At 58.7% G+C, this 17896-nt stretch overlaps 6 protein-coding genes across 6 annotated transcripts; 4 read left to right on the top strand and 2 right to left on the bottom strand.

The window, feature by feature from the left end:
* Window positions 1–488: 488 nt before the first annotated feature.
* Window positions 489–3320, top strand: BKCO1_9000144 (uncharacterized protein; the record flags this gene model as incomplete). Its single annotated transcript, XM_020279787.1, has 1 exon — window positions 489–3320. One exon carries the CDS (start codon window positions 489–491, stop codon window positions 3318–3320), a length of 2832 nt encoding a protein of 943 aa, XP_020133101.1.
* Window positions 3321–4711: 1391 nt separating this feature from the next.
* On the bottom strand, window positions 4712–5989 carry BKCO1_9000143 (plasma membrane low affinity zinc ion protein; the record flags this gene model as incomplete). Its single annotated transcript, XM_020279786.1, has 3 exons — window positions 4712–5569; window positions 5631–5746; window positions 5803–5989. 3 exons carry the CDS (start codon window positions 5987–5989, stop codon window positions 4712–4714), a joined length of 1161 nt encoding a protein of 386 aa, XP_020133057.1.
* A 1833-nt stretch (window positions 5990–7822) lies between these two features.
* BKCO1_9000142 (uncharacterized protein) lies at window positions 7823–8515 on the bottom strand (the record flags this gene model as incomplete). The annotated part of the gene is made up of 1 exon (XM_020279785.1): window positions 7823–8515. One exon carries the CDS (start codon window positions 8513–8515, stop codon window positions 7823–7825), a length of 693 nt encoding a protein of 230 aa, XP_020133100.1.
* Window positions 8516–11215: 2700 nt separating this feature from the next.
* On the top strand, window positions 11216–12363 carry BKCO1_9000141 (family a g protein-coupled receptor-like protein; the record flags this gene model as incomplete). Its single annotated transcript, XM_020279784.1, has 5 exons — window positions 11216–11280; window positions 11338–11378; window positions 11428–11546; window positions 11602–12092; window positions 12144–12363. The coding sequence occupies 5 exons, from the start codon at window positions 11216–11218 to the stop codon at window positions 12361–12363; spliced, it is 936 nt and encodes a 311-aa protein (XP_020133170.1).
* Window positions 12364–14740: 2377 nt separating this feature from the next.
* Window positions 14741–15510, top strand: BKCO1_9000140 (uncharacterized protein; the record flags this gene model as incomplete). Its single annotated transcript, XM_020279783.1, has 3 exons — window positions 14741–14799; window positions 14870–15149; window positions 15361–15510. 3 exons carry the CDS (start codon window positions 14741–14743, stop codon window positions 15508–15510), a joined length of 489 nt encoding a protein of 162 aa, XP_020133171.1.
* Window positions 15511–16343: 833 nt separating this feature from the next.
* Window positions 16344–16988, top strand: BKCO1_9000139 (rpel repeat protein; the record flags this gene model as incomplete). The annotated part of the gene is made up of 3 exons (XM_020279781.1): window positions 16344–16504; window positions 16556–16656; window positions 16825–16988. The coding sequence occupies 3 exons, from the start codon at window positions 16344–16346 to the stop codon at window positions 16986–16988; spliced, it is 426 nt and encodes a 141-aa protein (XP_020133141.1).
* Window positions 16989–17896: the final 908 nt, after the last annotated feature.

Genomic DNA, 17896 nt, shown 5'->3' with positions numbered 1-17896 from the left:
CGGGAGCAGCTACTAAGAAGATTCCAGAAGTCAGGATACGCCAAGGGTGGCAAAGATTGGAAGCGCTTTGTATGTAAATAATGGGTGTCAATAGACTTTTGCTGGTCCAAGCAGGCTGTGTACACTGAGACAAGGCCATCGATGTGGTCACTATGGAGAAGGGCTGCGATGATTTCGCTACACATGGACAAAGCGCTCCTGACAGGAGGACGGAAACGCCGTCAAGTGACCGAATCGAAGCTGTTGAGGCGGCAAATGCAGGGACTGCATCAGATGGGCTTCCAATCATTTGGCCCCATCCTCCGTGACCGGCCAACACGGTACTGCTTCTCGCCAAACTCCGTCCATCCACATCATCACTTCACCACAAGTCTCTTCCCACCTCATCCTCACACCCTTTTGATATTCCCCAAGGAAAAAACCATCAAGGCCTCCCTCTTCTTCTCCACCACCACCACCACCGCCGCCACCAACCCGCCCCAATGCCAATGGCTCCAAAGCTCCTGTCCAGCAAGATACTCCACCTCCACCACCACCACCCGCCGTACAGCAGCCCGCGGTCCGAAGCGACGGCGCGGGCGCGGCTGGAAGCCTGGCGCAGCGGCTTCGACGACACGCTCACCACCTTCCGCGGGCGCGTCGTGCCGGTGCAGGCCGGCGACCTGCGCTACGACAAGCCGCGCGAGTACTGGGTGCTGCCGGCCGGCGGCTGGGAGGTGGTCAAGATCAGGGCCAAGCTGATCAAGGCGGCGGCGCGACGACCTTCTTCCAAGTCGCGGTATAAGTACTGGCTACGGGGGCGCGAGAGGGAGAATAAACGACAACAGCGACAGCGTCAGCGGCCCCAGCTCCTCGTCAAGCGCAAGCGGCGGTACGAGCCCGACGCGGTCTGGTTCGGGCGGATGGCGAAGCGGCAGGCGGCCGACATGCTGAAGCCGGTGGCGGCGCGGCGCGGCGGCGGCGGTCATGAATATGCGCGCGAACGGCTCCTCCACACCGTCATCAACAACAAGGTCCAGGTGGAGGGAACGGCACACTGCGTCGAGCTCGGACAGACCTTCTTCCCGTGGGCGCGCCTGCCCGCGGCGATCCAAGCCCGGATCATTGCGCTGGCGGCGTGGGGGAATCCAGACGGCGTAGTAGTGCGATTGGAACGTCGTCCACTCGACGACGATGACGATGACGGGAACAACTTCCGCTTCCAAGCCCGGCCGCTGACCACCTCCCCCCATCGCCCTCCCACATCCACACCGACACCCAGCACGCCCCTCCCTCCCGGCCTCCTGACCGTCAGCCGCGCCTTCTCCGCGCGCGTCCTGCACGCCTTCTACGCCACCACGACGCTCCACTTTTGCGCCGCCGCCGACCTGCTCCGCTTCGTCCGCGAGACGTCGACGGCATCAGCGTCAGACCTGCCGCATCTGGCGCACCTCGTGCTCGAGACGACGGATCGGGACGCGTTTGAGGTTTTGACGCCGCGGGGGGCGTTTCCTGGTGGGGGTGAGGGACGGTCGTGTGAGGAGGAGGCGGCGGCGGGAGAGCGGTCTCGCAATCGGGGGCGTGGCGAGGGACGGTCGGGGCTGCGGAGACGTGGTGGCCGGTTGCGCCGGGTTGGGGAGAAGGAGGAGGAGGAGGAGGAGGAGGAGGAGGGGTCGCGGGTTCGGAGCGACGGCGAAAGTGGCAGTGGCAGCAGCAGCTTGGAGGGGGACGATGACGACGACCAACACCCGGCGAGTATCGACGTCAGTCCCTTCTCCTCCTCCATCTTCTACTTCGCCGAAAGCGAATCATCACGGCGGAAGGACCGACGACGACGAAAAGGAAGACTCCCCCGCCACAGACAACGGCAACAACGGCAACAACAACAAAAGAATCCACCAAAGTCCAAACATGGCCGTTCCACAGCCACGAAGGAGCAGAAGAAGAGCGACATCCACAGCCATCACGGCACCAGCTGCTGTGGTCACGCTCATAACCACGACCTCATGCAACACCACAGCCGCCATCACTCATCCTCGTCCTCACCCTCGTCCCACTCTGACTCCATCGACGCCACGACCGAAGAGACGCAGCGGCACCGACCAGCCCGGCTGCGTTGTTGGCCGAAACCCTGCACGGCGCTGGCGCTCCGCCGCCTCTGGGCCAAGGGGAAGGAGAAAGTGACGACGTCAACGTCACTACGGCGCGGGGGAACGAAGACGAAGAGGAAGACGAAGAGGAAGCAGAAGCAGCAGCAAGAGAGCGGCCACGGCTGCTGCTGCTCCCACGACCACGGACATGGCCGCCACCACCACGGCGACATGAAGGAAGTAGTGGAAGAAGACGAAGAAGAAGAAAAAGAAGAAGGAGAAGGACGACAAGCTCACCACTCCACACAGCGGCTCCCACAGTGGCAGCGCTCGCTACAGAACGGCTCCGCGACGCAGCCAAAAGACGTGCTAACAGGGCTGAAGACCTTCGTCCTGAAGATCGAAGGCGGCGGCGGCGGCGGCGGCGGCGGCGGTGATGGCGAAGCCCAACGGACGAGGCGCCACTTCAAGTGGATGCGCGTGATCGAGGACGACGATATCGAGAAGCGGTCGCGGCCGCCCAACCCCACCTCCACCCCCAACCCCAGCAGCAGCAGCCGCGAGCCCGAGGTCGTCGTCGTCCCCGGGGGACGAGGAGGAGCACGGCCACCGGACGACCACCGCCGCGGACGGCCGGGACGGGGACGGGTGATTTGCGACTTGCGAGGCGATCACTACGGGAGCGAGGTCGGGCTGCGGGCGGTGTGGGGCGCGGAGTGGCTCGTCCGGGGGTTGCGGGAGACGGTGGTGCCGAGGACGTGCGAGGTCAGACTCAGGATCGAGGGGTTTTCGGTGTCTAGTGGCGGCGGCGGTGGCGGCGGTGGCGGCGATAGCGACGACGAGGAACAGAAGGCAGCAGAGGTGGCGGTGGTGGTGGATCCTGCTGCGGGTCCGTCTCGCGGGCGAGAGATTGGAAAGGCCGGCGGAGGTGGTGGTGCTGATACTGCGGCTGCAGTACTGCAATCTTCGTCGCCGCCGCTGCCGAAGCAGCAGTGCAAGAGTCGAGAGAAGTGGTTGTTCCCGAGCGAGGATTCTTCGGGCGATGAAGATTGGTGCTCGGCTCTCACTTCTCAGCACCACCACCATAAAGTTCGGCCAGCAGAAAGATCTTTGAATGCCAGGGGGAAGAATATTAAGGGGCGGATCAAAACTCATCGGGGGAAGCAGAGCGAAAGCGCTCAGGTTGCCCCTTGGACGGACCTCATGCTACCGAATGACTACAAGAAGAAGTTCCGGTTGAAATTGTTGTAGGGCGGGCCGGAATGCATGGCAAGTGCGGGTTGATGAGAGAACAGATTGGAACATGTAGTATTTTCCTGGCATATAGGACATTTTACGTCGGCGGATAGGGCTGGGCGAAGAAATATGCGGAGGTACTCACCGCATGGTGTGAACCAATGACGTAGCATTAGCAGATGGGACGAGACCACATACTGTAGATCAAGTATCCTGCTCATCAAGACCTGATGGTGAGTCCTGTCCTGAATAGCGGAAATTCTTTGAGAGCGTGCTCGGCGCTGCGAGCGGCGGCGAAGGAGGAGGACATGGGGTTGCGGGCTAGGTGCCCTCTCCCGTCTGCCGATGCTGACGAGACGATGGAGGGGCAGTTTCGTCGGAAGTGACTTGAGAGCTGCATGTGGGGAAGCCCTTCCCGACACCCCACCACCAAATCTATCGTCTGCGTCATCTGGTTCGCTGCTGCGGTTTCATCACTTCATGTTTTCTTTGCTACATTGATGCTGACACACAACGTGAATATCCCCCGTCGTGCGCCTTCAACTACTTTCCTCAGCAGAGGTTGCCCGAAAAACAATGCGTCACGGACCTATCCCGCGCTCTCAACCTTCCACCTTGAAATCATATATATATGCAACGATGCCTTTGCCTTCAGATTTCCCGAACTCTTCCTCTTCCTGACTGACGTACAGTCTCAGCACTTTGGCTCAGCTTTGTGATGCCAAAAGGCATACCCTGGCTATGCTGTTAGCACTTCCCGCATAACGGCAATGTTTGCCTTTGGGACACGGCTCATAGCTGTAGGAGAATGGGTCGGGCAAACTATACGTAAGAAGTTTAGAGCCGAAACGAGCAGTGGCGCAACGCCGCCGCACGACAACGTCTTCACGTACCTGAGACTAGCTGCACCGGACCGAAAGCTAAAAAAAAAAAGAAGCGCGTTGAAAATTCTTGCTGGGCGACATGTCAGAATTGGGATCGAAGCAGGCAGTACAGTTTATACTGATCTGTTCACGAATCATCATCCCCTCAGCCCAGAGAAAGGTTTCATGAAGACAAGCAACAAATCAAGACTTTTAATTTTGTAAGACAGCCAACCCATTCCCTTTCTATGTCGCAAGTGGTGGTATCCTTCCGTAACTCATTAATGGAGAGGGCAAAGAGGTAAGTAGGGGCAAAATAATAAAAGGAGCAAGAAAGAAATGAAGTCTAACGCATACCGAGGCCCCTGCCATATATGCGCCCGCGCCCTGATTATCCCATTTCCAGTCCAAGGCCGATCTGTACTCTCCCATCAGAAAGCGCCAGGCGCCAACCCCCTTTGTTTTCCCCCTTTCCGTAAAACCAAAGCACGAATCCGTCAGAACTTTGTATCGTACACGCTTCTTCCGAACCTCTCCGCGGGCTCATGCCCACTTGCCAAGCAGCGCCATCAAGGCGGCACCCAAGCACATCAGCCCAAAGGCCGAAAGGACTGTCTTGATGGGTGCCTTGGACATGGTGGGGGAGAACATGAACTCGTGGGCCATGAGCTCGACGAGGCCGGTGTAGATGAGGATGCCGGCAGAGACCGAGTCGAAGACGCCGTTGGCGATGAGCGAGGTCGCGCTTTCCGGAGAGAAGCTGGAGCGGACGCCGAGACCGATGGCGATGGCGATGGGGGTCGAGATGCCGAAGGCGATGGCAAGCAGGTAGGGGGTCCAGCGCTTGCTCTTGGGCCAGGGCACCGCCGACAGACGGGAACCCAGACCGAGTCCCTCGAAGGTCTGGTGGAAGACCAGGACGATGTAGAGGGTGGTGAACTCCTCGCCCGAAACAGCGAGGGTCAGGCCGATGAAAATCGAGTGGAAAATGACGCCAAACTCGAGGATGAAAATGGCGGTGAGCTGGGCGGCGTACGACTCGGGGATCACGCCACTCTTCTCCCAGTCCTCGTTGAGATCCTCGTTGGCGCCGTGGTTGCGGCTGTGTCCAAGATGGTCCTGGCCGGGAGTAGACGATGTAGGCTCGATGGTGTCGGCGCTCTTGGCAATGTCAACATGGTTGTTGGTGGCGCCCGTGGCATCGCTTGAGGCCTCAAGGTCGTGACCATGGTCGTGACCATGGTCGTGGCCGCCACCGAAGTGGGCATAGCGCATGGCAATGAGCTCGACGAAGAAGAGCACCATGACGGTCATGAGGACGATGCCTTCAGCCCAGTCGTACTCGGTGATGGGGCCAGTCAAGCACTCGTTGGTGAGGGCTTCAATGGCGGGCGCAAGCAACTGATGAGCGTGTTAGTGGCCAACCGCCAATACCGTACACAGGAGTCCAGAAGCTGCTCACGTGAATGAAGGCTGTCGCGATGATAACACCGGAGCCAAAGAACTTGGCGACGAAGAAGGGCCATTCGGGCATACCGGCACCCGCATGGCGGCGGGCGAAGACGGGGAACCATGCACCTGGTCGATAGTGAGCATCCGGAGAATATTTTGGGACAACGGCGGCAATCACTCACCAGCGAGAGATCCGACCAGAATGACGAAGATGGAGGAGATCCTGAGGCCCATTCTCCCGTCATACTCGTTGGTCGTGTCACAGTAGCCGGCAGTACCAATAAGGTCGGCGGGCACGGACGAGGAGCCGCCGGACTCGGCGGACTCCTGGCGCAGGACCAGGTGTGCAACGTTGAGTGCGTTTTCCATGACGGAAACGGTTGCGGCGACGGGTAGATGCGTGAGTGAAACGAAAAGCAGCCGGCAGCGGGATTTTTGAAGGGGAAGCTTCACTGAGACCGGGCAGAAGTCTGATGGTCCAAAGCCTGACGCAAATTCCGGACAGCAAAAGACTTAAGACTAGGTTGTTGGTCGGAGGCGCGGCGGGGGCTTGACTTTAGTAGGAGGAGTGGACGGCTGAGGGCCGCGGCGAAAGGTAGTGTATCGCGTTGAGCACCTTGATGGTTTTCTCGCGCTAGCCGAACCACTGGCCCACACAATCGCCGCGAGAGAGCAAGAACGCCCCGCTGGCTATTTAAGTCGGCTCCCAAACGAGCGCCTGACGCAGCCTGAGCGCGGCACCCTCTCACAGCGACGGCCTCTGTCATCCGCAACACGGCAGAGCGCGCTGCGTGTCGTGGTTGACGTGCGAGAGGGGTGCCATCATCGGTGAGGCCGCCCGCCAGTCGTGTTTTCGCTGACACAGCAGCCTCAGCCCCGGCAGCCAGCACGGGCCTGAGGCCGGCGATCCCCGAGCTCTTGACCGTCAGCAGAGTTTGCCGCTCCGCCCGTGGCTCGTCTGCGCCCGCCGCCATGGTGTTGTGAACCCCTGCCGCTGTGTGTCCCGGGACACCAAGGTGCGGACAAGTCACGCCCTCGCCGCGATCCAATGCGTCCAGACGCCGTTACTCTGATGGACGCGAGCCCGTGGCTGAAATCGCGCACTCGCGCCCCGTCGTGTCTGGCGCGCATGCGGTCATGCGGTGGAGCTGCGAATTTTTGCGCGATCGACTTTCGAAACCTGCACCGGACGACCGATTGGCACCGCCCGGCGACTGGGATGCGACAGCGGCTGGCGGTACGTATCCAGAAGACCGGCGGTCGCGTGAACTCATCGCCCAGCGGTGCCCGACGCGCTTTCTGCGCTCAGCGTGCGCCTGTGACCGAGTAGGCGGCCCCCACCGCGACATGGGGAGCGTCGAGGGCGGTGCGCGTTACAGCGCTTCGTGGCAGCAATTGCGTCGATTGGGAGATGGGAGTCCTGGCGAACCTTCGGGTGAAGCGACGTCTGGTGTTCTTCAGTCATGTCGCCAGCCATGCCAAGACCTACCCACGCTGCTACCCGCATGCCACCTTACTGAAGCAGTAAATGACCTGCATGTTCGAAGCACCGTATGCGGATTTCTGGGTCCAAGAGGGAAGCTGAATCGGGCCTTTCGGCTGCTGCGGGTCGGTCCTTCGTCACAGCCTTCGTCTCTCGCTTGCTCGAGGGCGTTGAGCGCCTTTATACACCCGCCCCGCCCTTGGCCTGTGAAAGCCTGGTTTGTGTCCGAACACAGTAACCCCACATGGAGCTTAACACCTCTGAGCTATACCGCCAGCTCGGCTCTTACACGTGCACGACGCCCCGTGGCAACGTGTCCAACAGTCGGTGCTTCGCAAGACCAACTTCGAGATGAAATGGGCTGCGTGTTCCCCAGCCCTTGCAGAGGTAGGGCATTACCCACTGTTAACGCAAACCATTGTGTTTAATTGTTCTCCTTACGCATGTGATTGAACCCTCCGACCCCCCCGCTCCTGAGGCTGCGCGAGGTTACAGCGCGTTCCATGCCGTACGACCGGACCATGCATGTCCACCGATGTGGAAGGTCAGAAAAGAGAATGGTTCCATCTTGGACCCGGACCTCTGTAACGAATGTGAAAGGAGAAAAGCCCAATCACATATGGAACATCTCGCCGCCAGGGTGTCCTGACTCTGAAACAAATTACCCTCCGCCAACGCCCATGAACCCAAACCACCGTCGCCGATGCAGCCGAACTGTTCTACTTACGCTTCAAGAACGCCGATAACCTTGAAGAGCTCTTTGAAGCCGACTTGCGCTTGTAGACGATCCTTACGCCCTCATGAAGCTCATCCAGTTTGCGCCGTTCTGGTGTGCTCGGGTCCATGCCGAAAGGGCTCGATGGTTCGTCCTCGTCAGCCTGACTGGAGTTGGCATACTGCCTGTGTGCCGAGCCGCGTCCAACGAAGTCCTCCGTGGGGATTTGGACCTTCAACTCTCTCCGCTTCTCGTGTCCCGGCTTCTGGCCCGCGGTACTGATCATGGAATTGGCGGGCTCGGTAGCCATGGCGTGGTCAGCTGACGAGTGTCTCAGGCGGGCATCTGGGACTATCGTGCAGTAAGTACTCTTCCGCTCAATCTTCGAGAACCTCAAGAACCTACTGGCCTGCTCTTTGGCCCTCGAGACCAGAGAATCGAGCTTACGCTTCTTGCGCAGAGGCTTGGCCGGTGTTGAAGACGCGGAATGAGAGATGCGAGCTGGTGTAGCTCTGTACATGCGAACCTCTTGAGCAACGCCGACTTCGGCATCCGTACAGTACTCCTCGCCGCAATGCTCGCATGGCTCAAGGCTTGCTGTCGGTGAGACTGCGAGATCTCGGGTGTCGTTGTCGCCGTTGACTTGACCGTACTCGGAAAGGTTCTGATAGCTCTCATCAGAAGTGAGGATCTGCATGGTGGTGAGGGTCGCTCGAATCGGGCAGCTGGATCAGCTTGACGTGCGGTCTGTCAGGCCTGGGGTAGTATTGCCAGAGGTGTTTTTTCTTGTTTGCTGACGCAGAAACGCTTTGGGTGGAGAGCACCAGCAGCGACCGATCTGCCTGGTTTCAGAGCTTGGTGAGGTTGAGGTTTGCTCCGTGGCGATGGCGTGGAAGGTGTTAGTATCGGCGAGCTGCTGGAGTGGAGTGGAGTGCAAGCAGCCCGAAGCAGAGCCGCCGCACAGGAGTGCGGAGGTGAGCAAGACTTGAGCAGACTGATTGTGAGTAGATGACGCTTAGGTTGGGGCAGCAGGCAAAAGTTTGACGAGAAGTTGAAGTGCTGAGCGGATGACCGTGATTGAAAGTAGGTGGACGTGTAGGCGCAGAGGCGACCCGACGCGCGGCTTCACCGCAGTACCTCCAACCTTCACCACCAGATATCCCTAGCCCTAGTGTCTGTAGATTTCGAGATTCGATTGCGATTTTGCAGCGTGCTGACCATTCTCACCATCCCCACAGCCCTTTTGTATGCCCGGACATATAACTCAACGTCACAAATCTGGGCAATGAATAGGCAACCTAATTGCCGAACATGCTTAGCATCCTGTCGTATAGTCGAAGAGGCCTCAATTGTATCGCTTGTGGTAGGATGAATTAAGCCTGTGATTTGTCCGGTTTAGAGAGACCTCAGTAACCTCAGTCCACGTGACAGTCAAGGAATCAGACATTTTGTTGTGCACGCAAGGCCAGTGGAGACTAATAAATTGCTTCAAGTTGACATGGGGATGCATTTTGGATGCTCACCTTATATTGCAGCCGAGGTAGATCCTTGGGTTTGGATAAGGCTGGCAGGTACCGGAGGTCCCAGAGCGAAATTCCTGTGGAACTTGTCCGGATAATTGGGTTGGCTTTTATTGAAGTGAGAGCGGGCAATGACGAACGGTATGAAAGAGAGAGACAGAAGACAGCAAAACGAGCGACGCGCAAATCCATTCAAGGACAGCGCAGAGCCAAGAACAAGCTCGGCCTTCTAGGCAGTCGTGCGGACAAGGTGGACAGAAGAGGAAATTGCAGGGCAGAGGGCCAGTGCGGCGCCTTGCCGTGTGCGGAAAGTTAAGAAAGATGAGCACCGACTCAAAGCCGTGAGCTGGCCTCGAGAAGAAAGAACACGTCAAGCGGGGGAAAAAAGCGTAGAGACATGAAGCAAGGAAAATCAAGAGGCGCTTGAGGCTGAGCTGACTTGAGCGACGTTGTCGGTCGTGCATGTCAGGTGCGAACGGCACCAAACGCTATCCACATGGGCAACCGAATCCTACATCTACCGCGGTGAGTTGGATCGAGTTCGCTGGCTTGGGCGACTTCGCAGTCGGGTACCCTACCCTACCCAAAACGGGCTTCTTGCGGATTTGATTGGGCTGGTTGGAACCGTTGCGGACCCAAACGGCGTCCGTATCGTGATGCATTAGGTGGGCATGAGAGATGGGATCTCCCACTTCCTTCGGCGTGGACTTCTTGATGGCGTTGGAACGTAGTCATAGTGCTTGCCGTCCGGTAGGTTCTTGGCGAAACTCACCTTCGCTGATGTGATGAAACTGGGCGGATCACGGTGTTATTCCTTCATATTCCCGATCCTGTGACATCTGCTCGACGGAGTCTAGCACTGGCAAGCACCTTCGAAGATGACGGCATAATTGAAAGGGTGGCAAGGCTCCAATGTGCATGGGCCCAACCCCTGCCATGTGCTGGTAGGCCGTTTCGGCGAGTGTTCCATCTTCTCTTGTGCATGGTCGTGGATTCGTCGACGCTTTCAGATAAATTCGATGCGCCAGGTGTGGGCCAGGCTTATCCACGAGATATGACTCGCAAGGCCGAGGCAAACTGTCTGGGATGGTGGCAGGACGGAGCGGTCGCAGGACAGGGCGGATGATAAGGAACGTCCAGGAAGGGCAAAGCGCAAGTGGGCGGGCTGGCTACATATCTGCGACAGAGTCGAGCATTTCAGCTTTCCCGCACGTCTTGTTTTCCACCCTCGCCGAACGCCAAAGAACCGCCTGCGACCGTTGCGACCGTTAGCGGAAGGGCGGAGCGCCTGACACTGACGCCACGACAATGTAATCGGAGACCGGAGCTGCAGGCGCAGCGGAGACATCGACCCAACCCAGGCAATTAGCGGGGCCGTGGTACGGCGGTGCCAGGCCTTGAGATCAACAAACCCAGCTTCCTAGCCACTGCCGCCGCCGCCATGGGCCGGATGACATCTGCATTCCATCAACACATCGCGAGAGGGCCGTCACCTGAGCAACTACGCTGTTTCAAGGCCTTGCCGCGGCTCTAGACCGGGAAACCGCTGCAGCTGGGCGCTTCGACAGGCCAGTCGGGGAAGGCGCGGGCTTGAGGAGATGGGAATGCTGATTGCGGGTGGCAGCATCGATGGGCGGGAGCGAACCGGAGGCCCTGGCTGATCGTCCGATGGGAAGCACAGACCACCGCCTGCCGTCCACAGCTAGCGTCATGACGTACTGTGTACAGAGCTCAACGCGGGGTGACTGGTTCAGGCAAGCTTCGCAGGTACTTTTGGACCTCGCTGCCTTCTCCGCTTTCTCCTCTTCACCTCTCTTCCGCGCCCTTGATTCTCTCTCCAGCTCCAAACTGCCACCGGAGACAAAGAATCGCCCACCATGATCCACCCCGAGCAGGTTGCCGACATGCTGAAGAAGACGAGCAGTCTGCTCGTCCCCACGAGGTAAGGGAGCTCCCGCTGCTGCCTGCGCGAGCGGCAATCGTTCTGACTCGATTCCAGCACGGGCTCGCCCTCGGTCGACCCCGTCCCAACCGTCGTCCGTACGTGTGCCCACGCAGAATCCGCCTGCACTCACTGACCACAGTCCAGCCGACCACCCCATCCACCAGAATGCTGGCGAGGCCGGCGCCAGGACGCTCTGGGTCGTCTTTGTGCTGATGCTGCTTGCCACCATCACCTTTTCTGGCCTGTCCTGGACCGTCCCAACAGTGAGTGCAACACAAACGCCAGAGACACGTCACGCCTTTGGCTAACCATTTGCAGTCTCGCCGCCTGTACCATGTTGTCACCACCCTGATCACCATCATTGCCTCTCTTTCGTACTTCGCAATGGCCACTGGTCATGGTGTGTCTGAGCACCACACCAGGGTGCGTGAGTCGCACAAGCACGTTCCCGACACCTACCACGACGTTTACCGTCAGGTCTTCTGGGCCCGTTACGTCGATTGGGCCCTGACCACGCCTCTGCTCCTGCTCGACCTTTGCCTTCTGGCCGGAGTCGATGGCGCCCACACTCTGATGGCTATCGTGGCCGACGAGATCATGATTCTCACTGGTCTTTTCGCCGCTTTCGGCAACGAGGGTACTCCCCAGAAATGGGGCTGGTATACCATTGCTTGCATTGCCTACCTTGTCGTCATCTGGCATCTTGCTATCCACGGTCGTGCCAAGGCATTCTCTCGGGGCGACAAGGTCAGCAAGCTCTTCGGATCCCTTGCTCTGTTTACCCTGATCCTCTGGACTGCCTACCCCATGTAAGTCATTCCCCGGTGCGTGCACGACTCTTCAATGCTAACGTGGAACAGCGTCTGGGGTGTTGCGGACGGCTCCCGCAGGGCCTCTGTCAACGATGAGATCATTGCCTACGCTGTCTTGGACCTTCTTGCCAAGCCAGTCTTCGGTCTTTGGCTCTTGCTTAGCCATGCCAGGCTGTCCGATACCCACCTGGAGCTTGGCGGCTACTGGACTCACGGCCTTACCAGCGAAGGCGCCATCCGCATCGGCGATGACGACGAGGGTGCTTAAGGGTACAATCTCAGGCGTCCAGCGCACGATAGCCCCGTTGCTCCCAGGGACATCCAAGACATGACCTTCCCTGCAAAAAATTGAAGGATGTGCGCGCAGGACAGCCAACCAAAAGTGCGGCAGCCCCATTGCAAGAAAATTGGCATTCATAATTGTGATTTCCTAGTATCGACTCCGGTCAACACACCCTTCGCAGATAGCCTATGAGTGTACTTAATTAATCGTCATGGAGTGTCGAGTAGCCCCACGATCGTGAGCCAAAGTCTTGATGTGCATCAAATGAACCAAGCCTGTTGTCCGAAGGTCCGAGGCCCGCTCAGCTCCGAGGATAGGCTCTTGTTTGGTCCGCATGCAATCATTCTTTTGCTTGGCTGCTGCCTGAACCCTGGATCGCGGGGATCTAAAGTGCGGGGAGAGCAGGGATCTAGCTTATGTACGCCATTGGTCCTTCTTGGTACGCTAGTTGATCCGTTGAAACAAGCCTTCAGCATTCTCGCTAGCTGCCACGACAACAGGTTTCCACAACTGAGACACGCATCAACTCCCGCCAAAACCATTGAAATGGGAAAGATTCAATGCCAAGCGTTCACTGGAAACATTGCTCGTCACACATGGCTTTGGAACCTAAACTCCTCACTGCTCCGGCAAGTACCCAAAAGACGCACGGAAAAGAGGGGGAGGCAGGCATTGCATGGTGGTAGAAGCATACAGCGCGTTCTATTGGCTCCAAATTTTCAACCATCCCGGCAGGCAATCATGCGTGGAGGGGGGCCTCTTCAAGTTTGCAGTTTAGCGGTCGGTCGGTCGGTGATGCACGTAATCACGACGATGCATGCATGCTGCACGCACGTCGCCGCCTGATTTCCCCATCATCGACATACATACGTACGGATCACATGCTTGAGCGTTGGGACATTCAACAATTTTTTTTTCGCTTCCCCTCCTCTTTTTCTTTCCTGGTGAAAATGAGAGAACGAGGGTTTTGGTCGCGCGGGGAGTGACGAGAGAAATCGACGTACGGCGATCCTTTGCGTGGGCAGTTGGGGCAAGTATGTGGACGTTGGACGTGGGTTTGAACAGCCGTTTCTTCATAGATAGCTGGAGCGGTTGTGTGGATATTAAACCATACAAACGCATCCAGATATGTCCATCGGCCGGTTTCTCATGTCGCCCGCTGCAGTCGTGCACGGAAAGCGAGCTGCTTTTTTTTTTATTGAGCCGAAAACGATGGGAGAAACGAGTCTCTCGGAAGCCAGTCAGGCAGCCGGGTGCGGCCGGAGAACTCGTCGAAGATGGCGGCGGAGGAGGAGGAGATCTGAAGCACGGTGTCACCTGGTTGGTCTGCCGCCCTTTGTTCATCATTGTCTACGGGCCGGTGGTCGCTTTTCCATCGGGCTCCTTCCTTCTGGTCATTGTCTCTGGTGGCTTCCGCTTGTGCTTGTGGACTCGGGGAGAGGCTTGCTGCGAAACTGCTGAGCGCGAGGGAATATCGAGGGGAGCTGATGGCTCTGTGCGCCCGTGTGGCGGCTGACCTGTCAGCTCATCTGTCGGTTGCATCCACAAGCGTCTCACTTCACTCCAGAAGCACCCGGCGAGGCTGATGCGGGGGAGGGCGAACAAGTGCTGTATATATGCGAGACGGTGGAACAGTGGCGGGACTTGCATGCGCGGGGCAGGAAGCGAGCGGGAGGGGAGATTATGGCCAACTGCCGGACAGAAGTTAAGGTTGGGAAAGTCGATGCTTTAACGCACGTGTGGCTCGATGGGGTAGCATGGTGGCTTTTCCACCAATTGGTTCGTTTCAGGTTGTTTGATTGGCAAAGGCCCGGGCTGGCTTCTCGTTCGCCATGTCCGGTCGTGGCGTGTGCGCTGGGCCGCATGTGGCAGCAGCTGAGAGCTACGTCGTAGGCCGGGGCGTTGCTTGCCCACGCTTGACTCTGGAGCTTGATTCAGCCCTACTGTCTACCTTCCGGCTCCTGTACAACCGTGACGTGTGGGCCGCGCCATTCCAGGCCTGGCGAAAGCGTCGGCAGACGGCGAGTCGAAGCTTTTGGTGATCTGTGCCCTTGGCGAGAAAGGCGGGAGAAGGGTCTGAGTGGATGGTTACCGCCCTTTCGTGGTGTGCGTGCACGACGTTCCCGTCATAGTACCGGCGAAGTAAGAAGCAGCCTCCCTGAAATGACACGTTCAGGTCACCGCCATATAACTACGTAGCGTTGTTCGCATCCAGTTCTCAGGTTTCACTCTGAGCTGCGAGCATATAAAGAAGCTTCCGCCGATACGCCTATTTTTAAAAGGCAGTACGAAGCCTTTTGAGCCCGACCGCCACGCATTCCGCTCTTGTTGTCGCTCGCTCTGTAATACCAACAGTGGAAAAATGCCGGGAATCCAAAACCTCCTCGTTCTCCTGGTGGCTGCGTTGACTGTGAGCAATGTGTACGTCCCTTCCGGCTTTCGCTCGTCATGCCGCTCCCTACTCTCCTGACCACGGACTGACACCGCGTAGAGCCGCCTCGCCGCTGAAGAGAGAGCTTCCACCATGGCCGAGCACGCCTACTCCGGCGACTGTTACGCCGGCACCTACCTCCATTCCTGGCAACGCCGTGATCCGCCCCGCTACAACGCCCTCCCCGAGTACCGGCTGCACGACCAAGCTCTTTGAAGCGCAGAAAATGGGGGCGGTCGAGAAAGGGACATGCACGTATTACGACTCCTACACCACAGTTACCGAGTACGTCGACTGCGGAGGCTGCACCCTACAGATGCAACAAATGGGCCACGGACCGGTAAGGGGGGAAATCTTCATTTAGCACTCGCCTTCTGCCCTGTTTTTTTTTCCCCTGTCGTCTCAATTTCCGTGGTGTGGAACTTGTGGAGAGGGCGATTGTTCTCGACCGCCTGAGATCCGCGCTCTTGATACTTTGCCTTCTGTGCTCTGGCCCCTCGGATCGGAGAATCAGGTCACCTGTGCTGACGAGACAACGTTCTGGCTACCAGGTCGCGAAGTGCAGTGCCGCCACGACGCTGCCACTGGGAACGACGACGGCGACGAGCTGCAGCCCCAGCAGCAGCAACTACGATGACGCCGCCACTACTCCCTCGACAGCCAGGCCAACGGTACTGCCGGATCGCGAGCCGCCGCGGTAGGCGAAGCTGGCCGCGAACAGTGACGATGCGCATGGAATCTCAGGATTGCGGGCCGACAAAGCGAGACGGGAGAGGCGCGGGGAGGGCGTCAGGCTGGAAAGGGAGGCTCCGCGCAGCGCTCAAAGGGCGGAGATGGAAGATATGGATCGACAGGGTACGCACTCGGATCAGGGCGCGTGCTGGGGGGCGGCGGCGGCTTCCGGGCGGACAGTTGCATTGTGTGTACATAGTTTTTGAAATTGCAGGAATGTCTTTGCACGCACCGAATGCAGCGGGCGAGGAGGCGGGCTCACGCGCCGGGGCGGGACAAGTCACAGGCCACGCCTTTGTTCCCTGGTGACTCTGATGAGCCGGAGACGTCATCTGGTGGCGACGACTTGCGAGAACGTGACGTGCGGGCGACGCGCGGGCGGCGTGGCAGAGCGAGTGAGCGATTGCTGCGGCGAAAAGTGGGTTGGGGTGGTGAGAGCGTGAGAGCTTCGGTGGGCTTGGTGCCTGGATCGTCAGGCGCGCGGCGGCGGCGACGTTTGCGGGGCTGGGGCTCGTTTGGGCGCGCGCGGGGCAGCCGGAACCACGAGCTCAAGCTGGCCTGGCGAGTGACGGGCAAGACAGCGCACGCCCATCGCCTGGGAAACACAGTACAAGACACGACAACTGACCGCCCTGGGCCCCTGCGCAGCTGGCGTGTCGTGTGTTGTTGCGTCCAAGCCACTTCACGGACCCAACCGCCCCAGCACACAAATTGCAACCAGCTGCTCTCACCTGAGCTCCCGCCTCTCTCCACCTCCGCATTCCTCTCGTCCCCCTCACCCACCACACCAACCTCTGCAACAATGGCCGCCGAAGAAGCCCAGCCTCCTGCCGTCGACGAGACCCCCATCTCGCCCGTCCGCGCCAACGACCGCCGCAACTCGCTGGAGAAGCACCTGCAGCACCGCCCGGACCCCCAGGACCTGAAGAACAGGCACATCCTGCTCGACACGGCCGCTGCCCCGTGAGTCCTGACAGCCGCCCTGCCCTGCGCAAACTCTGACTCTCGCCACAGTGCCCTGCAGCAGAAGCAGCTGGAGCTCGAGCGCCAGAAGGTCAGCGACAACCTGAAGAAGGGCCTCGCGCACCGTCCCGAGCGTGACGAGCTTGTCGAGCGTAAGCATTCCCCTCGCTCCGTCCCTTTCAATCCCACACGCTGGCCGCGTCAAAACGTCGGGCCCGGACCTGGCGGGTTGTTTCAAGGCGACATCCAACCACGGCTCCCCACTCAAAAAATCTCGTTTCTGGTACCCGGATGGCTGGACTGACGGTGCGTTTCTTCAGGTCACATCCTCCCCGACTCCAACGCCGCGCCCGCGCTGCAGGCCCACCAGATCGAGCTCGAACGCAACATGAAGGCCGACAACCTGGAGAGCGCGCTCAAGACCAGGCCTGCTCCCGACGAGCTCGTCAACAAGGGCATCCTGGCTGAGAACCCCGCGGCGTGAGCTACCTTCCCGGGGAGCTATATATACGGGGGTTAGCATCATTGGACATGCATGATTGAATGGTCGTTTTCTCTGCTCAATAACAAGCGCTTTTGTTTGTTTTTTTTTTGTTTTACTGCCTACTGGGGGTGATCAAGCTCTGCTTGAATGGCTTTTTTTTTTATCCTCGTCTGGCTCCTTGCCTCGATTCTCTCGATGACCGCGCTCACGATAGCAGTCGATATATCACCCAAAGGAAGTAACGATCGCTTTGTCTTTCTCCAACGATACAATCAACAGGCGCAGGGCGGGAGTCGACTGTATTAGCTTCGATTTTAGCTATTCCAGATAGCAAATCTCATTCCATGACGCATAACGAACACATCCGTGTGCTGCGCATACTGGGACGAGGTCGGTGAGACCATTCAGCGCCGTCTGTCGAGGCAAGGAGAAAGAGACTCGACGTGTTGCGATGTAGGAATGGTCGCGACTACAGTGCTGACAAGCAACGACCTAGATGAAACATTCAACCCCTCATCATCACCTGCAGCAAAGTAACAAACAAGAGGGACCTTTTTTTTTTCTCGAAATAATTCAGAAGATGCCATGATTAGGATAACGTCACCAATACTTTACACACACACTGACTCCCGTCCTCATCAACCCCCGCACTCGCAACTCGCATCATTCGCGCACGGTAATAAACAAACAAACAAAAGTTCCGCGCCCGCGCGCCCGCGCGCCCATCCCCGGCGTGACGGCTGTTTCAGCAGCAGCTGCAGCTACAGCGCCTCCTCCCCTCCAGCAGCCAGCCGGGCAGGCAGGCGGGCAGGCGGGCGGGCAGGAGGGCGGGTGGGGTTCGCGGTGGTGGTGGTGGAGTCGGAGCCGGAGTCGGAGTCGTGGAGTTCATTCATGGCGGCGCAGCAGGG

This window comes from Diplodia corticola (genome assembly GCF_001883845.1).
Source record: "Diplodia corticola strain CBS 112549 chromosome Unknown scaffold9, whole genome shotgun sequence".
NCBI classification, from domain to species: domain Eukaryota; kingdom Fungi; phylum Ascomycota; class Dothideomycetes; order Botryosphaeriales; family Botryosphaeriaceae; genus Diplodia; species Diplodia corticola.
The sequence above is the reverse complement of the archived record's forward strand: the minus strand, read 5'-3'. Positions and strand labels throughout refer to the sequence as shown.